General features: G+C 34.6%; 1 protein-coding gene across 4 annotated transcripts; it reads left to right on the top strand.

The window, feature by feature from the left end:
• The first annotated feature begins 335 nt into the window (after positions 1-335).
• On the top strand, positions 336-13,092 carry LOC100852840 (pentatricopeptide repeat-containing protein At3g07290, mitochondrial). Of its 4 annotated transcripts, XM_059738226.1 has the most exons (5): positions 336-2,274; positions 2,575-3,284; positions 3,410-3,648; positions 4,142-4,252; positions 4,362-4,977. In XM_059738226.1, exons 1-2 carry the CDS (start codon positions 495-497, stop codon positions 3,192-3,194), a joined length of 2,400 nt encoding a protein of 799 aa, XP_059594209.1. In that variant the 5' UTR covers positions 336-494; the 3' UTR covers positions 3,195-3,284; positions 3,410-3,648; positions 4,142-4,252; positions 4,362-4,977. The 4 variants fall into 4 exon arrangements, with proteins under 4 accessions (XP_059594209.1, XP_010645291.2, XP_003634842.3 ...); XM_010646989.3 differs by lacking the exon at positions 4,362-4,977 and adding an exon at positions 12,770-13,092 and having other exon boundaries at positions 336-3,284; XM_003634794.4 differs by having other exon boundaries at positions 336-3,284.
• The last annotated feature ends 9,157 nt before the right edge of the window (positions 13,093-22,249 follow it).

The following is a 22,249-nucleotide window of genomic DNA, read 5'->3' on the forward strand; positions in this document are numbered from 1 at the left end:
TTATTCTTAAAAATAGAAAATAAAAAATAGTTTTTCATTATCAAACGAGTTATCTAAGTTTTTTGTTCTGAAGAGTAGAAAACCGATTTAAAAAATAATTGTGAAACAAATCCTGACCTTTTATCCTTGTTTTCTTTTCTCATTTTCATAAAATTATTCTTATTTTTTATAAAAATAATTTTTTTTTTTTAAATTTAGGTGTAAATACTTGAAATTAAAATAATAAAACAAGGTTGATTTTTTAAGGGAAAATGGGAAAGGTTTACCACCACAATTTTCACCTTTTAACCAATTAATTGGTTTTTAAAAAACGATTGTTGTTTCAAGGGCAGTTTTCAAATAGCCGCTGCTTCGTGCGGATTGAAGGGAATCCTGAAGTTGTCCGCCCATTTTGATGTGTCAAGCCAGTATCCTCAGTAGCCTTTACTTTTACTTTCGATTCTACGCATCGCAGTAAGTCGACACTGCCCACTCTCCCCTCTCTATCTCTCTGCATGCTGCTCCGCACGACCAGGCTTGTCAGGATCCCAAATCGACATTCCTATGCATTTCAATTTCCCTTTATGTTTTCCTCTCTATCCCTTCAATCTTCATCTAATCAAACCACTGAAGGCACTGCCTTTCACATTTCAAATCTGATTAATAAACCCAATTGGGAACATGACAAGACCCTCAAGTCACTGGCGTCTCATATGACCCCACATCTTGCTGGTAAGATTATTGGGCTTCAAAGTAACAATGTTGAACTTGGGGTTAGATTTTTCAAGTGGGTTTGCAGACAATCCTCATATTGTTATGATTTGGATGGGAGAATCCAGTTGTTGGGTGTTTTGGTTTCTCGTGATCTTTTTGGGGTTGCACAGAAGGCTGTGGTTTTGTTGATTCAGGAGTGTGAAGACAGTGAAAATGGAGTTGTGAAGCTAATGGGTGCTCTTGATGGGATGACAGAGCTGGGGTTTAGACTTAGTTACCCTTGTTACAGCACTCTATTGATGTGTTTGGCTAAGTTGAATATGGGTTTTGTAGCATTTCTGGTTTATAGGAGAATGGTGAATGAGGGGTTTGTTCTTGGTGGGATTGACTACAGGACTGTTGTCAACGCTCTATGCAAGAATGGGTTTGTACAAGCTGCTGAAATGTTCTGTTGCAAGGTTTTGAGACTTGGGTTTGGCCTGGATACTCATGTTTGTACTTCTCTGGTGTTGGCTAATTGTAGGAGAGATGATCTCGGAGAAGCCTTCCGAGTGTTTGAGAAAATGTCCAAAGAGGAAAGCTGTAGGCCCAATAGTGTCACCTACTCAATATTGATACACGGTTTGTGTGAAGCGGGTAGACTTGAAGAAGCCTTTCAATTGAAGCAAGAGATGGTTGAGAAAGGTTGCCAACCAAGTACCCGAACCTACACGGTCCTCATCAAAGCTAAGTGTGATATTGGAATGACTGATAAGGCTATGAAGATGCTTGATGAGATGGCTACAAAGGCATGTGTACCTAATGTTCACACATACACTATACTGATCGATAGATTATGTAGAGAAGGAAAGATTGAGGAGGCCAATGGGGTGTTCAGAAAGATGCTAAAACATGGGCTATGTCCTGGTATAATAACTTTCAATGCACTGATAAATGGTTACTGCAAGGAAGGATGGGTTGTTTCTGCTTTTCAACTACTTTCTGTGATGGAGAAAGGGAACTGTAAACCGAATATTCGTACCTACAATGAACTTATGGAAGGATTGTGTAGGGTTAGTAAATCTTACAAAGCATTTTTGCTATTGAGAAGGGTGGTTGATAATGGTTTGTTGCCTGACAGAGTAACCTATAACATTCTGGTTGATGGGTTTTGCAAGGAAGGTCAACTCAATATGGCTTTTAATATATTTAATTCAATGAACTCAGCTGGCCTTGAACCAGATGGTTTTACTTTCACTGCATTAATTGATGGTCTCTGTAAACTGGGGAGACTAGAACAGGCAAATGGAATTTTGGGTTCAATGGTGAAGAAGGGAATATCCCTCGATGAGGTTACATTTACAGCACTCATAGATGGGCATTGTAAGATTGGTAAGGCTAAAGATGTATGTTTTCTTTTTGAGAATATGGTGGAGAACAGATGTTTGACAACAGCTCATACATTCAACTGTTTTCTTGATGCACTCGGCAAAGATTATAAGTTGAATGAGGCAAATGCAATGCTTGGGAAGATGATGAAGTATGGATTAGTTCCTTCTGTTGTGACTCATACAATATTAATCGAGGGACACTGCCGAGCTGGTGAGACTGCCCTCTCTTTGAAAATGCTAGAACGGATGAAACAAGCTGGCTGCTCCCCTAATGTCTATACTTATACTATCATTATTAATGGTCTCTGCAATAATGGAAGAGTAGAGGAAGCAGAAACTATTCTCTTTAGTATGTCTAGTTTTGGAGTATCTCCCAACCACTTTACATATGCTGTATTAGTTAAAGCACATGTTAAAGCTGGTAGATTAGATCGTGCCTTTCAAATTGTGAGTACCATGGTTAAAAATGGTTGTCAACCTAACAGTCATATTTATTCTGCACTTCTTTCAGGATTTGTTTTGTCAAACACTGCTATTGGAGCACGAGCACTAAGTTCTACTGGTGACTTGGATGCTAGATCATTATCTTCAGAGGAGAATGATAATAATTGTTTATCCAGTCATGTTTTTAGACTAATGGATGTTGACCATGCTCTAAAAATTAGAGATGAGATTAAGAAATGTGGTGTGCCTACTGAAGATTTGTACAATTTCTTAGTTGTGGGCTTATGCAAAGAGGGAAGAATTATTGAAGCAGATCAACTTACCCAAGATATGGTGAAACATGGTCTATTTCCTGATAAGGCCATTTCTTCCATCATTGAACACTACTGCAAGACTTGCAAATATGATAATTGCCTTGAATTCATGAAATTAGTTCTAGATAATAAATTTGTTCCATCTTTTGCATCTTACTGTTGGGTGATTCATGGTCTACGCAATGAGGGGAGGGTTCAAGAAGCTCAAAAGCTGGTCTCTGATCTTGTCAGGCACACTGGTATTGAGGAGGAAGTTGAAGTTACACCTTCTATCGAGTTCCTAATGAAGGAAGAGGAAGATGATCCTGACAAATGCCTCAAGCTCATAAAAGCGATTGAGCAAGTGCATTACAAAGAGAGGCCAATTATCTAAGTACCAGCCCTTTCTCAGTTTCTGAGAATGATGCCTGTTAATAGAGGCATGGAATATCAAGTTGGATTCATGATTCAGACGACATGTCTGGTAAGCAAGATAGGTTTATAAATTGTAATGAAAATAATTATGTCTTCTATCCACTCACATGTCTACTATATTGTATTTTTCTAGTGATCTGACATATTCTGTTATTATTTCCTTGCTTTTGGTAGATAAGACTGTAACAAGGTCTGCAAGGCATTGTATCTCCACAGACATAGGAGCATAATCAATAGCTTAACTGAAGCATGAAAGGAATAGGTCGTATCGTGAATACATCATAAGGAGTTAAGTTTTTGTATGTTTGCTTGGATGAAACATGAGGATGTTCATGGTGATTGAAGGGCCAAGAGTATATTTTGAAATTGGCCTGAACAGATGACTTGCTATGCAACTACCTATGTTTTGTCTAGTAAGTTGTGCTTTGAACTTACATTGTCCCTTGATGCTTTGTAGTGTATTTGGAATTTGTGTGCATATTTACTATTATGGGTATGAAAAAGTATATTTATTATTTTCAGAAGGTGAAATTGTAGCTTGAAATTTATCTCTAATTGCTACTGCTGTAGCAGCACAGCTGCATTTTTCCTTCACCCTTTCTCCGTTCTGTCTTCTTGTTCCATTTTCTTCTTGATCATTTGTTCTCACATTATTCTTTGATGTTGTGATTGCAAAGGCATTATTTGCTCATGTGAGAGTTATCGAGTTTCTGTTGAAGAGACTATTATTTAACTTCTTTCTTTAGCATTTGCAAGTTTCCTTTTTCTGATGTTTAACAATTAATGATCTTGCCTATGGTCCTATGGTTTTTTTGACAATTGATAGTTATATTGTTGAGCTCGTTATCTTATCAATTGCATTTAATTTGAAAAATCAATACTAACACATTTGCTGTTTATAACTAGGTATGCAATTGGTCAGACCGAGTTTGTCATCAATCTAAGTGGAAGGGTTTAGAGTATCAATATCAAAGCAACCCAACCCACTTCCGAGGCTGGTCCATTCAACTAGATAAGGTAATAATCTGTTCATGTTAGTTATTCTACATTAGGCTATTTGAAATTAAGTATCGTAAATTGACAATCATGAAACATTTATTGAACTTAATGAAAATATAACCTGCAGATATTCCATGCACACACAAATAGTTATGGTTCGTGGTTGGCTTGGCTTGCTTCGCCTTACAGTCTCAGTCCAAGTCCAACTCTAACCTCACCTCTCATTATTTCCCAATTTACTAACTGATAACCAAGGGCCTCAGGGATCATCTTTTAGATGTGAGAAGATAGTCTATGTTCTTCATGTCCTACGGCTCAGCTATAGCAACAGAGATGGGAAGCACCTCTTTTGTGTTCAAAATTTCATTTTTCCCATAGGCATGATAGTGTTAACATTGTGGCTAGCAATTTTGACTTGAAGATCAAAACAAACTCTTGTTTTCAACCACATGCTTTTAGCGTTTTCATAACTTTAAATATAGAAGTTTCTGTATCCACCCTGTTGGTGCACAGCTTCATGCTTACATATTATAGGCGGGAACACCCTAGTTATTTTCCTAATGGGTCATGATTCTGCTTCCCCAGTTAAATGCCGCTGTCTGGGCAACTCTTTTCTCAGGATGATCTTTACCTGGTTCTCCAATGGTTGCAAGTAGCAATTAGATTAAACTTGTATTAGTCAGCAATCACATAACTACTGAAACAGGTACTCAATAGACTATGAAACAATGTTGGAGACCAAATCACTGCCTCTGTCAGCTTTTTTCATAGTTCTAGTTATTTCATTTGCACATTGTCACATTTATGCAGCTTTTCTGCATCATATAAACAAAAAAGCTATTAACTTTATCATTTTTCTTAATGTTCAAGAGTATTAATTTCACCTTGAATGTTGCATGATTTTAGATAAATGGGAACTATAAGGTTCAAAATATTGATTGAATTGAGTACAACTCAGTCAAGTCATATTTGCCTCGGCAAGGTTCTCAACAGGTTCATTACTGAACACATGTTTTTCCACTGACTTGCTGGTAAATTGGTATTACTCACTTAACTCTATCAAGCTCCTAAAACACCTAGGTTGTATCACTAGGTTCACCAATACTATTCTAAGTTTACTCAGATCCATGGCTTCAAACCCCCGAAATCATGCTTCGGTGGCCACCCTCGCTGTCAATCTTAGTACTTCTTGCTGATTGACGTCAATGCCTTGGTTGAAAGGCAATGATGTTGAAGTAACTAAAATCATCTTCATCGGCGGCCGGGGACAAGTCTAGTAACATCTCAATCTTTCATGTGAGTGGGTGGATGACATATAATGTGATGCTAAGAGAACACCTCTACATTTGCTTTGTTTGATTTGATTTGGAATTTAGGATTTAGAAAAAGTAAGAAACTGGAAATGAATTCAAAAAAGTCAACTTATGGGATATAATTATAACATAGAAATATGTTTATTGTTGTACTCCTTTTTAATATAATAAATTTATCGAATTGTGGAACTTATGAATGATCATCCTTAATAATGTATCTCTTTGTGACTCTCTATAATAGGGGAAGACCTCTAATGAAAATTCATTCCGTTTTCTTCCTACATTTTAAATTCTTTTTTTTGTTTTTTTTTTTCTTTTTTCACTTTATTATTTTTACAAAAAAATTAAAAATATTTATAGTACATTTATAGTTTAATATTCAATAATTATTAATTATATTGAATTGTTTAAAATTATAGCCAAACATTGATAAAAATAAAAAATAAAAAAAAAACGCTAAATTTATTGTAAATAATGTCCAAATTAATTACGATAAATTTCAATATAAACATGATATTAATTGAATTGTATCAAGTCTTATCAATTAGCTTTTTTCCTAATTAAGCTTATAATATTTTTAAATTATGTTAAGTAACAAAAATGTATAAAAATTATCTCTTAATGTGTGCTTTTATGAGTATTAAAAAATGTTCAATGTGATAGAAGTTTATTTTGTTGATTTTTTTTAGTCCATCTAATTGTGTGTGTGTGTGTTTTTTTAAGAACTGTAACAACTCTTTGTACAGTTTTTTATTTTTTTATTTTTTTGAACTTTTTAATGAGTATAACATGTTAGCCCAATGTTTTCCCTCCTTCTATTTTGATGATAACAAAACCATAACGAAATTAAAACAAGTCACATACCAAGTTAGACAAATTTACCTCAATGAAGACTTGATGCATGAAAGACAAGACCCTTAGGAACTATATGTAAGATTGGTTCTTGGTGCTCTAAGGTCATCTTACTTATTTTACGCACTTTGTATTTGGCAAGTTAAACTTGTACTCCAGAATTGTGCTTTTGACCCTTCATTCTCTTTGAGAAAATTTGAGGGGTGATATTCAAGTGTGAGATTCAATTGAAGGAAAACAATGAAGGATTGATTGAAACCAAAATCCAATTGAATTGAAGTGCAGGCTTGGATTGAAACCTTGGTTTAATAGAACCCTTAATGTGTTTGAAGCTTGAGAAATGTGGATATAGGCCGAGATCAAGGAGGAAAATGTCGCGGACGATATTTCGGGATAAATCCTTAGAAATCAATGATATTTTGCGATATAATCCCTAGAAATCAACGATATTTCGCGATATATCGGCGATTTTTCCCGACAATGTGCTACAGTGCCTTCCTTTTTGCTTCCGAGGGGATTTAAACCCCAAACCAAAAGGTTTGGGGTACACTCCACTTGCCATTTGGGCTAACTTGCCCTTGTTATATATTGTGCACTAAACTTATATATACTTAAACTCATTATATAAAGAAAATATTAAAAGAATATTTTAAAGAGCAAATTAGTTATAATTATTTTATAATTAAATGAAAAATTTTCTTTTAATCGATTACCAAAAATATAAAAATTATATAATTTTCTTCATAATGTTTTTAATATCATTAATAATTAATTAAATATTAAAAAAATTATATATATATATCATAATTTATTTTATATTGTTTAATACAATTAAATTAAATGGATCATAATTTTAATATTAATATATATTTTAAAATTAGACATATTATAATCAAATATCATAATATTAGATGTAATTTAATAATAAATGTACACTTATAAAATTCATATTTTTATCGATGCATACGATATTATTATCAAATATGATAAATCATGTTATACATATATCAAATTTTTCAATAAAATAACTTTAAAATATCTATTATACTTCTATATTATATTATTATGAGGTTTTCCTTACATTTTCATGAGTTTTTAACAATTTTAAGTCTACCGATATTTTTTTTCCAAAATATCCGCTGATATATCTCCGATATATCCAATATATCCGTAAAATCGAAGTACCGATATATCCGTGATTACCGATATTTTCATCCTTGGCCGATATTTGACTAAATCACTATAAAAGCAAGTTTAAATTGAGTTTCCATCCTTCTTTCCTTCTCTCTTACTTATATTATCATTAATTTTTTTTTTTTTTTTTTTATGAATAAAGAGAAATATATTAAAAGAAAAAAGGCACTTCAAGAAAGCACCCCAGAGTATACAGGAGGTAAACAAAAGAGAAAGAAACAAACCCTTAACTAGGGCCTAACCAATCAACAAAATCTACAACGGAAGGAGGACTAGAACCATAAAACCCCCTAGTCCACGCCCACAGATTACAAAGGAAAAATGATTTACACCCATGAATCGAATGCTCTTCATTTTCAAGTGCCCTATTGTTTCTTTCCTTCCAAACAATCCAAAAAAGGCACAAGGGAGCTTAAAACCACACTTTCTTCCTTTCCTTTCCCACACAAGGCCCAAACCACCCTAATAACGTCTCTCTAATTGAAGAGGGGAGCACTCACGAAACCCCAAAGAGGGAAAAAAGTAAGCTCCATAAACTTCTGGCCAACCCACAATGCAGGAGAATGTGATCAATAGACTCTTCCTCTGTCAAACACAAATAACATTTATTAGCCAAGGAGAACCCTCTTTTCTGAATACAATCCAAGGTTAAGGCCTTTTTCCACGTAGCCTCCCAAGCAAAAAAACTCACCCTCGAAGGCACCAAAGAATTCCATATAACTCTTGCAAGAAAATCTCCTAGTCTTTCCGGCTCCAACGCCTTGTAAGGAGACTTAATAGAAAATCTTCTATCCTTTGCCTTAGTCCAAATTACTTGATCTTCCACATCACTATGAACCCTCCTCCCTTGCAACCTTAAGAGAAGACGCTCCACATCGAACACTTCCCAATCATTAATCCGCCTAGAGAACCTAGGAGCCCACACACCCCCTCCAGAATGGCTCCACACATCCGCCAGCCAAGCCTCCTTATCCAAGGATATAGCAAATAAGGAGGGAAAAGAAATAAACAAAGGATCATCTTCACACCACTTGTCCTTCCAAAATCTAACCCTCCTACCATTTCCCACAGAATAAACCAAATTGTCACCTAACACATCGCAACCTCTCCTAATCACTTTCCACAAACCAACCCCATAACTGCCTGTCACAACATGGGACCTCCAACCACCCTCTTCTTCCCCATACTTTGCACAAATAACTTGCCTCCATAAAGCTTCCCTTTCCACCGCAAAACGCCAACTCCACTTACATAGGAGTGCCTTATTTAGCAACACCAAGTTCTTCACACCCAATCCACCCTTACGTTTATCTTAGCAAACAATATACCATTCCACTAAATGGGGCTTCCTTTCCAGGGCCCCACCACCCCAAAAAAAGTCCCTTTGGATCCGCTCCAATCTCAAACTCACGCTCCTTGGCATATGAAACAGGGACATACAGTAGATAGGCATACTGGACAGAGTGCTCCAGATCAAGGTCATTCTGCCCCCCTTGGAGATATACTGCCTTTTCCAAAGTGAAAGCCTCTTCCTCAGCCTTTCCTCAACTCCGTCCCAAGTTGTCACCTCCTTGAAACGAGCACCCAAAGGAAGACCCAAATAAGAAGAAGGGAGTTGGCTAACCTTGCAATCAAACTCAAGGGCCAACTCCTCTACATTCTCCACTCTTCCCACTGTGATGATCTCACTTTTGTCCAAGTTCACCTTCAACCCTGACATGGCTTTGAACCACATAAGAAACCAACTCAAGTAGGACACCTGATCAATGGAAGACTCACAAAATACTAAAGTGTCATCCATGAACAGCAAATGAGTGATCTCCACTCCCACACCTCCTCTACCACTAAGCTGCCACCCCGGCAAACTCTTGTTTAGTTAATCGCATTCGTTAAGTTTAATTTTTTGAAAATTAACCATCATCCAATTCACCCCCCTCTTGGGTGATTACTCTAGGTTGGATTAGTTAGACTTCATATATTGTATATTATTTGATCCCAATTTGAGATATCGAGACTGATATACCTCAGGACCTCCAAGTTAATGACTTTGAATCATAGGAAACAATGTCTTCTCCATATATTAAGGAAGGAATTTTAAAAAGTTCAATTGAAACTTTTAGCAAATTCTGAACTAGGTTACGATGCGAAGACATGTAAATGGCATCATCTTTTTGAAAAAATTATGGGATATGCATGTATTACCACATCCTTTTTTCCAGCCTGCAGCCTCCATCAGTTGTTGTCCATGCCTAAACATGGAATTGTTACCGTTAATTTTAATTTCTTAGCGGAAAAATTCGAATATGTAGTTGGATTTAGATCCACTTTTTCTTTGTTCATTTTATCCTGCAAAAGAACTAACAAAGGAAAGAAAAAAAGAATAGGTAAAAAGTTATCCTTAAATGATTTTGAGTTCACAAACCTTTTTGTTTGCTTGTTATGTTTATGTTCCACACTGATAGTGTGTGCATTTTCCCTTTGACTTTTACAAAATTATTGTTATTGTTCCATTATCCCAACATGTTCATGCTGCGAAACTTTTAGTGTTTGACGTACCATTGTATTCTAATCATTACTACTTCCTTACTTTTCTAGATAAATATTTGAATTTTATCTTTATCACACTGATATGTTGTAGTGACTTAGGAAATGGTTTTTTTCCCTTTTATTGTGGAATTCACTACTAGCCTATGCTGAATTTAGAGTATTTATGGATCATGCTTAGAGCCCATGGATTTGAGCTTAAAGCTAATATGTTCCTTGATGGTGATAAGTTTCATTGGCCCTACTCCTCCATGTTATATCTTTGTTATGAACAATGAGCTATAGGAGAACTTGAGATCAAGTATTGTAACTAGGGGTGCAACTTGGGTAAGTTGGCTTGACCGAACTCAATGTTTAAGCAGGCATAGGTGATCATTTTTAATACTCTGGTTGGCCTTAGCTTAGGTTTTTCCAACTTGAGCTCAATTTGGGTGGATTCAGGCCAAGATTTGGACTACCTAAGCCTAACTCAAACCCGATTTAATGATTTTATAATATTTATAATGTATATTATTCAATATAGTAATCTTCATTTTTTTTTTTTTTAGATTTTTAAGAAAAAAAATATCAAATTACATTATATCATATATGTTTTCATTTTATATATATAAAAGGTTTTTAAAAAACATTATGGATGAATTTTGAATTATGTAACCCGAGTCTAACCCGATCAACTCGAACTCAACTCAAACTTAGAGAAATGAGGTTGGATTAGACTTAGGTTGAGTACCTCGGGTTAGAGGTCTAGTTGGGTTGGACTCAGGTTAGGCTCAAGTTAGCTATCAACTTGACCAAGCAGCCCAAGTTGCAACCTTAGAGTTAGAACCGTGATTGTGGTTTTATATTTTATTTTTAATTTATAGATTAGAAGATAATGAAGAGTAAGATTAAGACATTAATTTAAGTTTTAAATAATTAAATATTGATACAAAATTTGTTGAAAGATGGAAGATCAAGAATTTAATTTTTAAGGTTTTATGTTAATGATATGGATTTCATGTTTCAATTCAAGTTATAGGTCTAAATGATCAAATATTAATGATTTGATTTTAGAAAGACTATTCTTAATCAATAAATGTGAATTGGATTTGTAATAGTTTCCAGGGTTTTGGGTAGGCATCAACATTTGATTTGAACTAAACAAAATTAACTAAGTTTCTTTGATTTCTTGTGGACGATACCCAATACTAAAAGTGGTAGTAAGTCGCTGATTTTTCTAGGCTAGAGTTACTAGATATACATTTTAGATATGTATACAATAGAGAATTTGGATAGAAGTATCAAACTTACCATGGACATTTTCATATATTTTACAATGAATTGGTCTATGCATTAATTTTTAATAGATTAGTAAGTAATAATGGACTAAATATATGCAATCTACATGAAAGGTTAGAAAAAACGGTAGTAAAAAATATATATCAGTTAGGATATTGATTATTAGTGATCAAATTACTAAATCATCAAATAAATATACGATCTAAATTAACAAGACATTGAGATTCATCAGACATGCGATGCAAGGAATGGGAATGGAATACCTAGGAGTACTCATTTATGTATGTAAACAAGATGGGTGGTGTAGGATGTGATTGCCTCCTCCCATCCCCATCCACGGATGAAAATTTCGGAAAATTTCACCAATTTTTCGGTCTGGTCAATGCACGGTCAAAGCCTCAAAATGTGAAATTGTGCGTGGAACTTGAACCATGCCCAAACCCAAAACTAACAAAGCCTTACCTTGGTCGACCATTAGGCTAACTTGTCCACTTGTTAAATATTAGACAGCAAAAAAAATATATAGTAAAACTATCATAAAACAAAATATTAAAAAAATATTTTAATAAAAAATTAATTCAAATTATTTTATTTTTAAATTTCATTTAATTAATCACTAAAAATATAAAACCTATCATTATAATTTTCTTAACATTTTTTATATTATTTATATATTAATTAAATATAAAAAATATAAATATTAAAAAAATTTATACATATATCATCATTTATTTTTATTTTTTCTGTGATTGTGCAACGCTAAGTCCCTACTTAGCCAACTTTCCCGTTCTTGATCACGCAACAACAAAAGCAAACATAAGAAAATACGGGTAAGACTTCTCAACTTGTTTATTACTCAATAATAAACAAAATTACAAAATTTTCTAAGTGCCCAACACTTATATTTTTTGCCCAAGTTGGAGAATTGAGATCCCACACCAAACATCACTCTTTGATCCCTCAAGGCAATGGAGAAGAGCCTATTTATATCCAAGGCTGCTTCCCTCTGCTACAGTTTGAATTCAAACATCAGCTTATTTGAGTTAAAATTGGCAGTTGGGTGGTTATAAAACACCCCTTCCTTCAGCCTTGTGCCTCTTCATGCCTCCACACAGCCACACCACACAGGATCCTCATATGATGCCTGCCTTGAACCCATTAGGTGCCACCAATGGTGCCTCTTCCAAAGAGCTTTGCCTCTTATCCTATATATTGCTCATTTTTTGCTGATAACCTGTTAGATATGACATCATATGACAAAGTTGTGCTGAAAGACATAATATTCTCCATATGCATGCATTTATATTTTTATTTTAACTCATATATTGATATATTTTATGGTCTGTGTTGGCAGACTCTTGTTTTCTGTCTCGGGTACATCTATATTATGCTTGGGAAAGCACTTGCCATACATGGGAGGGGCTTAACAGCACACATGCGGTTGGTGACGACTCACAAGCTAGGACAGGTGCCACAGTAGATTCAAATGTTTTGTGTTTAGTGTGAGATGTGCATTTCAAGGGTGGGTTTTCTTTGTTTGTTAAAATTTATAATTTGCCTTTTTGTTCCTCTTAGTTACATGGATTTGGCTGCTTTTGAGGGAGACTGCTTGTGGTGGGAAACAAATTTTAAGTTATTGGACTCGTTCAATAAATGGGTTGAATTAGAATGAAGAAACTTCCTTTTGTTGATGTTTGTGCAGCTTCTTGGTTGGATGTGATACACTCAGTTTAAGCAGATTTAGAAAAGAGGGTCAAGTAATGATCCCCACAGTTGCATTCAAAAACTCAGTGATCTGCTATCCTCTAAACTACAAGCACATGAACTTTGAAAGAAATTACCATATTTGAACTCGAAAAAAAAAAAAAAAAAAGGCAAATTGATGCAACTCTGTCAATCAGCACTATACACATCTTCTGTCGAAGTGATTTATGACTTAGAAGAGTGTTTAAAATCCGTTGCTTACCATCTCTGACCCAAAAGGGTTGCCACCTCTTATCAAAACACCTTTCCAAGTGCCCATATGTCTGAAAGCCAACTCAGCATCTTATATGCCACTATTTCAGCGGACATATCCACGACTACCCTTCATCATCCTCAGCTTCAAAATAGGTTCTCTTGGCCCACCCAAAATCATCAATATTTGCAGTGAAACTATTTGAACAAGTGAGTACAAGCAGGATATCATAAGGTTTGATGTTGCAGTGGACATAAACACGGCCATGACATAACTATAGCAGAGTCCTCCAACTATATCCCGCGTATAGCACCTCACCTCATTTTCCGGCAATCCTTCCCCATTATCATGAACAATTATAGCATGAAAGTGGCTTCTCTATAGTGACTTCTCAATAATTAAAACTTTATTTCCCATCCGATGTGGAATATTACCATCCCATTGTTATGAAATTTCAATTTTCCCATTGTTATGAAATTTCAATTTTAAAGGAAACTCTCAATCTTGTAATGAGAAAAAGTGGGAGTCGCATTTAGTAAACCAACTTAATATCTCAAAGTGATTTAATAATTTAATTCAAATCATTATAAAATAAATTAAATATATTTAGTAAAATAAGTTCTTGAACTTCAAGAAAAAGAGGACATATGGATCAATTTAATAACTTAATTTAAGTTTTATTTAACGTATCAAGTATATTTGACAAAATAATTTAATTTATGATATCAAAATTAACAATAACTTAAAGTAATAAATCAAAATACGTTACTTTTCCTAGATCTCAAATGCCTTTATTCTAGTTGCTCATATCATTTTTTATATGGGATGGGCAAACAAATTTATTATTTAATATTAATGAGTGAAAATATGTCAGTTTAATAGTTTAAAAAAGGTAAAAATTAAATAACTAGTTTTAGATCAACAACTAAGTGCATAATTTATAACCTATGTTATCTTTAATCATCAAGCATTAAGCATGACGTTTTACCAAACACCATCTCAAATACCCCTGCTGGTAATTATTCCACAACACATGAAAGGCCATTTCTTTCCCGGCCATGAAATATCATCTAAACTCATATTAGTCTTTGGTGCATGGAATCAGGTGGCAGTTGCAAAGAGGTAGGTGATGATGGGGGTGGTTGGTGCTGCCAAAATCATGAAGGTGAGAACCTAGAGGTCATTTCAAAGATATGTGGATGCATGGTGGGAATGAGAATTGATCCAATTGAAGGTGGAGTTCACGGATGATGACATGATTGACCAGAGATAAGGTTTGTTCAGTTGGCTTTATGTGCTGGTAGATCCAACCTAAAAGGATGCTTTTTAATTTTCACTTAGGATTCCACTCCGATCAACTGTGCTCCATCCTAAAATGGCAACCTGCCACCCTCAAGAGAATATCAAACATTCAGCTATCCTTTAGACTCAATGGTCGAAATTACTGCATGTGTATTCAAGAAGGAAAAAGTTTCCCGAACCTATGCAACCCTAAGAATTTGGTAATAGGTATTGATATTTCTCCTTCCTCACGTACACCTTGAATTTGATGATTTTCATCTTCCCATTGCCCTCAGAAAAGGAACAAGAAGATGCACTTGACACCCTATAGACAATTTCATGTCATTTGATTGGTTGTCATCTTCACATAAGGCATTTCTTACTAACCTAAACTCCATAAAAATTCCATAAATAGTTCAAGAGGCACTAAAAGATAAGAATTGGGGGGAAGCTATGAGTGAATAAATGAGAGCATTAAAAAACATAAAACATGGGATATCGTTGAATTTCCTAGGGGTGAAAAGATGCTTGGATGTAAATGAGTTAGCCTTGGAGAGGTATAAAGTTAGGTTTATGGCTAAATGCTACACTTAGATATATGGAATATCTGAAAAGATGAATACTATTAAAATTTTGCTATCTTCAGTTGTTATTTTTTGTTGGTCTTTGCAACAATTCAATGTAAAAAACAATAATAATAATAATAATAATGATAATAATAATAATAATAAATGTAATAATAATAATAATAATAATAATAATAATAATAATAATAATAATAATAATAATAATAATAAGAATAATAATAGTAATAGTAATAGTAATAATAATACTAGTAATAGTAATACTAGTAATAGTTATAGTAATAGTAATAATAATAATAGTAATAGTAATGCTAATAATAGTTATAGTAATAGTAATAATAATAATAGTAATAGTAATACTAGTAATAGTAATAATAATAATAATAATAATAATAATAAAACTATAATGCATGCAAGTTGATAAAAACTCCATACGAATTAAAACAATCTCCTAAAGCATGGTTTGAGAAGTTTGCCAAGGCAATGGAAAACATGGAGTTTAGATAAAAATGAAGGGAATCATATACTCTTCATTAAAAGATCAAGTATGAGTAAGGTTATAACTTTCATTATGTATGTAGATGATATTATTGTTATTGGAGATGCTTTTGAAGAAATGAAGAAACTTATAAAGTAGTGGCCAAGGAGTTTGAGATAAAAGAATTAAGAACACACAAATGCTTCCTAGAGATTGAAATGGCTCGATCAAGAAATGGAATCTTTATTTCCTATGAAAAATACATCCTAGACTTTCTAAAAAAACAGGTATGCTAAGTTGCAAACTAACACTCCTACTTAACAAAACCACAAACTAGGAGAGGCAATAAAGGATGCGGCAATTATCTATCACACATAAGGCCAAACATTGCTTATATCATAAGTATTGTTAGTTAATGTTAGAATCTTTATATTGCTCCATTATAAGCCCTGGACCATCGAAGTACCTGCAAAAACTATCCTAGGCATTTAGATCTACACATAGTGGAAAATATGATAATAAAAACCATCAATAACCATAGATTTAGAGATAAAAATCATACCTTTGATTTGAATATTCCAAGATCTATTCCAATTGGTGAAGAAGTTAGTTCAGATCTTGAAAACCAAGGGATCTTCTATCCAATAGCTCTCTTTTCTAGATCTATGCACTTGAGGATGATAGAATCCTTTTAGAGGGGTAAAGACTAGGATTCCTCTCTTTGGATCCTCAAAAAGTGAATAAGAAGATTGAAGCCCTAACCCTTAAGGGGGTTTATATAGGCTTTCTTATAGGCTTAAGTGACTTAAGTTCATCTTAGACTTGGGTCACTTAATCGAATCTACTTGGGTCCTAACTAATTAATTATCCCTATTAGGATTCAATTACTCAATTAACCCAATCCAAAGATAACATTCACAATCTCCTATGCAACCTTTCATTTTTTTCCTAAATGTCTTTATGCAAACATGTGAATAAATAACCTAATTAACCCTAAAAATGTGTTATTGAGAAACATGAGCTAAAACGGAGACTATTGGGACCTATAAGAAAATGTTGGTTCCCTCAAAATCTAATTCTAAACTTAAATCAATATCCTACTACTGAGAGTCCATTGCACTCTAGTATCTTATGATATTAGGTCATTGATAAAATAGTCAAGTCCAATGGCCTACTATCCACTATATGTGAACTCCTCATAAATTGATGTCTGTAATTTAATGAGGTAAGTGTTATCAACCTCTCAAGATTACCTCTCCAATCATTGAGTTACAGATCATCCTATTATGTGATCAAATGACACACTTTAGCTTATAAAGAGCATAAGGCAAATTCCATTAAAGGAATTATTATCGCACCATAGATTTCATAATCACAAGTCCTTAAGATCACCCAAGGGGAGATAATGTCTTCATCTCATAAGATATCATGGTGCGTCTATTGAGAATACCTATTGACACTAGCCTCTATCAATAATGACATAATCCATAGAGGATATATGACCACCTTAAGGTCTCACCAATAGTCAAAGTCTCTTATTGATCTCAACTTAGGCTTAATATCCTCTCAAAGTTAAGAATCCATGCAACATTGTAGGTAAATCATAACTACTTGATAACCAATGTCATGATTCATCATAGGTCTTATCCAACATGTGACCATACACACTAGTGTACTTACCATGGAAAACTCATTCGTTAATCAAGACCAACCATTCTTTCAATTAGGATATAGTACACTACAACCTCATATAGATCACCTAAGTCCATGAATAGACTTTAAATAACTTATCAATCTTGGAAGAAACCCCATGACTTGTATTTTTTATACAACTCCTAATATATCAAAGTTATATACAATGCAAGCAATGTAGACCTAAATGCTCAAATCAATATCAATACGAATGATGAACAGATAAGTGGAAACTCAAGTTTAATTTTGTTAAATTTAAGGACTCTATCCCAACATTTAACTTATGTACTCACCTAAAGAATCCTTCTTGGAAGCTATTTACAAAATCTTGGAAGCTACTAAAATCAAGTTGCTCTTTTCAAAATGAACGAGGGGCTAAGTTTAGAAGCATACATGATAGATCAAGTTGTTCTTTTCAAAAGAAATCCCAACATTTAATTTATGCACCCACTTAAAAAATCCCTCTTGGAAGTTGTTTACAAAATCTTGGAAGCTACTCAAATCAAGTTATTCTTTTCAGAAGAAATGAGGAGCTAAGTTTAAAAGCATACTGTACACACAAATTTCGTAAAATTTTATCCTACGAAATTAGCAAAATAAAATAGGAAAAATAATGTGAACAAATGATTTATTAAATTTAAGAATATCGCGGGTACAATCTCAAAAAAAAAATAATAATAATATTCTTTCTAACAAAGAATATTTTCCCTCTGATTCTTTTGCCTTGATCGCACTTTGGAAGATGACGATGACGTTTTCTTGATTTCAAATGTCAATCGAGGGTCACAAGTGGCTTATTCCCGAATGACCTTGTTAAATGGCAAAGAACGACTGTATTAGTTCTTTTGCCGCTTACCGAACTTGTAGGGGGATTTGATGAAGCTCTTTCTTTTGTTGTGAAGCCCTTTTTCCCTTACGAAGTTTCTGGAGTTTTTCTCTGATTTCTGAATTTTCTTCCCCATTTCCCTCCTTGATGGAAGACATCTCTATTTATAGATGAAGATAGGGAATTTGAATTTCAAATTCCTCAATTTTAGTTGCTTAATTCAAGGGATTTAGTTCCTTAATTTTAGCAAAAAAAAATTTATCAGGAGGTTTTAGCAACCAATAAGATAATAATAATAATAATTTTCTTATTATTATTATTATACTTTTTATAGTTGGAGATGAGAGAGACTTATCCATAAGATGAGAGACTTATCCATAAGATGATTTTTTTTATTTTTTTTATTTTTTTTTAGAAAACCAAATTAGTGGTAATTTAATCCACTAATTTTTTTTATGTCTACAAATGCCCCCACTTCAAGACGCATCACATACATGCATTGTCATGTAGATAGGGTGAGTCTTGAAGTAATAATTTTTTATTTTTTATTTTTTATTGTGGTAGTGACTGAATTCGAGTGGTTTCCCCGAGTTGCCTACGTACCCTTCAAAGAGAGGGGATCAAGTCAAACGTAGTTCCTTTTTTTTTTTTTTTTTTTTTTTTTACGCTCTTAATTTTTTCCAAGACTAAAAGAAAGATTTAATTTTACAAGCATATGTCCTAACTTTTGCCTAAGTCGTCTATTCAGGTTTTCAACTTAGTAGATTTTTTTTTTTTTTTTTTTTTTTTGCTCTTAACTTTTGCCAAGACTAAAAGAAAGATTTAATCTTGCGAGCATATATCCTAACTTTTGCCTAAGTCGTCTTTTCAGGTTTTCGACTTAGCAGACTTTCAGGAGCATCACTTGTCTTGAGTTTGATCAAAGGATGATAAATTCACCTCCTTGGAATAAAGTTTAATTGAGGGTCAAAGATGACTTATTCTCAACCATACTTATGAAGACTTTTCTTAAGCATTTTGGAGAACAAAAGAAGTCTTTTGTCTTGATTTTCTTCAGTCTTAAAAGTGGATGAATGACACTTTTGTATTGTGTTTGGTATTTTTCCATGAGCTTGTTGAAGAATGTGTTAAGCTTGGACTTGATTTTAATCCAAGGTGGTAACCACGTGTTCTTGGAGCAAAATTTAATTGAGGGTCAATGATGACTTGATCTCAAGTAAACTTATAAACAATTTCCTTAAGTGTTTTGAAAAACCCAACCTTGTCTTCTTTAGCTTTGAAGGTGGATGAATGACACTTTTGTTTGTGTTTGATATTCTTCCACGAGCTTGTTGAAGAATGTTTGGAGTTTGATTTTGACTTTTGAAGCTTCATTTTTAGATTTAGCTTTTGGGTTGTATCACCCTTTTGAGAATGCGTCATGCTGAAAGAAAAGAACACTTGTATGCAGAGAAGTTAGAGATTTTAGTTTGGAATCTCTGAATTTGACTTCGTTAATACAAAGAGTTTGTTTCTCGGTTTAAGAAGTTTGCCAAGAATGATTTTTTTTTTTTTTTACTATAGTTTAAGCTCTTGTAGGATATGAGCAATATGCATTTTAGGCTCATGCTTTAAGGAGCATCACTAGAATGTCGAGGTTTGAAAACAATTGTGGTAAAATTTGATGTCACGCCATTTTCATCGCCGCTGGTGTAGGTGATGTTTGCACAACATGTCGCACAATCGTGGCCTTTGTCTTCAAATCGTTTTGCCACCTTTATTTTTGTGGCTTAAAGTGATGGATTCCTATGTATCTCATCATCTTCCTTGGTTTTGCTTGGCTCTGCACCGAAAGCGTTTTCTTCATCTTTACCTAACTCATCTTCTTTCAAAATCTCATGATAAGAGACCATATGAGTTGATGTCACCATCCCTCTATTGAAGAAATCCTGAGGGAAGTATTCTTCTAAGGTGATAGGGATGATGAGCTTTTGTACCAAGAGATCATCAACCTATACAATCGTTTGTTTTCTTTTAGGTTTCTTTTCTTCTTTCTTCTTCGCATATCGATGAATATTTTGCTTACATTGTTCCTTCCTAGGAAGATTTGGGTAGGAATGAGATTCTTGCTTCTTGTGAGGTCTTCTTCGTGTCACCAATGTCCAACCTTTTTCGTCATACGACATTGATTTATTATCAGAGCAAAGGTGAAGAAGGCTATCCTAACACGACACTTGTGTTTGCTTTGGTTTCAATGACTCACATTGAATAGTATTAGCACGTGCCCCTAGTTTCTTAAGTGGAACATGTAACGAAACAAGATCGAGAGATCCAAATGTGACTGTAGCATGATTTGACTCTACCACTTCATCCAGATCCAGATGGATTCTTCCTTGTTTTACAAGTTTCATTATGAGATCCTTTAAGATGAAACATTTCTCCACCGGGTGACTAATGATTCGATGATAATGACAGTAGTTCGGATCATTAACATGACCCATCTCTTCTGGACGCTTGCACTCAGGTAGCTCAATAACTTTTTTCTGGAGTAGGTCTTCCAACATGCTAGACACATCAGAGTCAGGAAAAGGATACTTATTCTCCTCTAATTCCTTCAAGGTGAACCGACACCTCTCGTTTTCTTGAGTTAGTCTAGCCTCTTTTACTTCCTTCTTTTTATCTCGCGCTGAGATTTTGATAGGAGTTGCATTTACCGTCATTGACTCCTGGAAGGGTTTTATTGAATTCTTATCATTTGCTTTCCCATTGTGTCTTTCTCTCTGCTGGTCAATGATAAGGTCATTTTTAGCATCATGGTTGGCTATGCTGAGCTCCATGTCATGTGCTCGGGTAGCTAATTCTTTAAAGGTACGGGGTCATATCCCTTGGAGAATGTATAGGAGACCCCAATGCATTCCTTGTATGCACATCTCCACGGCTGATACCTCAGATAATCTATCTTTGCAGTCGAGGCTTAAGGAACGCCAACGGTTGATATAGTCTACAACCGATTCATCTTTCCATTGCTTAGTGTTAGTAAGTTCCATCATACTTACAGTTCGTCGGGTGCTATAGAAACGGTTGAGGAATTCACGTTCCATTTGGTCCCAACTCTCAATACACTCTGGTGCAAGGTCTATGTACCAATCAAAAGCATTCCCTCGAAGAGAACAGACGAATTGGTTAACTAATAAGTCACTATCTGTACCTGCATTGTTACAAGTTTCAACGAAATGGGCAACATGTTGTTTTGGATTGTCTTTTCCGTCAAATGATTGAAATTTTGGAGGTTGATAACCCATAGGCATATGTAGGTTATCAATCCTCTTAGTGTAAGGTTTAGAGTACATGAGCGTACTCTGTGAGGGTCCACCATACTGCGCCTTAATGGTGTTAGTTATCATGTCCTGAAGTTGTTGGACAGATAATGACGTCATTAAGGCAGATTCCGTCGTTTGTCTCTCACCTTACATTGTCTTATACGTATGTGGTGCATCATCGAGAGAAGATACAACATTCGGAGGGTGGTTGAGTCCGTGACTTGACTCACCCGCATTTTGTACTTGTGTTTCAACCTTGTTTATGAGAGAGGCTATTTGCATATCCTTCTCCTCAACCGTCTTGGTGAGTTTGGCGATGGCGCGAGCTATCTCTGCTAATTGTTCCTCTATGGATGTAGTGCCAGTTGTCATTACCGACATGGTCATCGAGAAGGGAGAAGTAAAAGAGTCAGAATGATTGGAGTAGTTTTCCTCCTTTGACATTCTAGTTGGCGATCCGAAGTATGAGCCAGAAGATTTATCCCCAAAGTCCTTTAGTGTTGAAGAGAATTTTCCCCTACTACGAGGACTATGGCTCTTTGCCCCCAAAGAGGCCAAAGTGATGAGCAGTTGATGCTCATCATGTGTCCTTACCGGTTTTAGCAAATAAGCAGACTCACTTGTTTGTTTTGTTGAGAGTGAAGATGTTGATTTTGCTTTGCTATGAGTCATGGGGCCCGCAGCGGTGTCATGTGTCGATTATGCAATGACGATCTT

Source organism: Vitis vinifera, chromosome 7 (assembly GCF_030704535.1).
Source record: "Vitis vinifera cultivar Pinot Noir 40024 chromosome 7, ASM3070453v1".
Classification (NCBI taxonomy): domain Eukaryota; kingdom Viridiplantae; phylum Streptophyta; class Magnoliopsida; order Vitales; family Vitaceae; genus Vitis; species Vitis vinifera.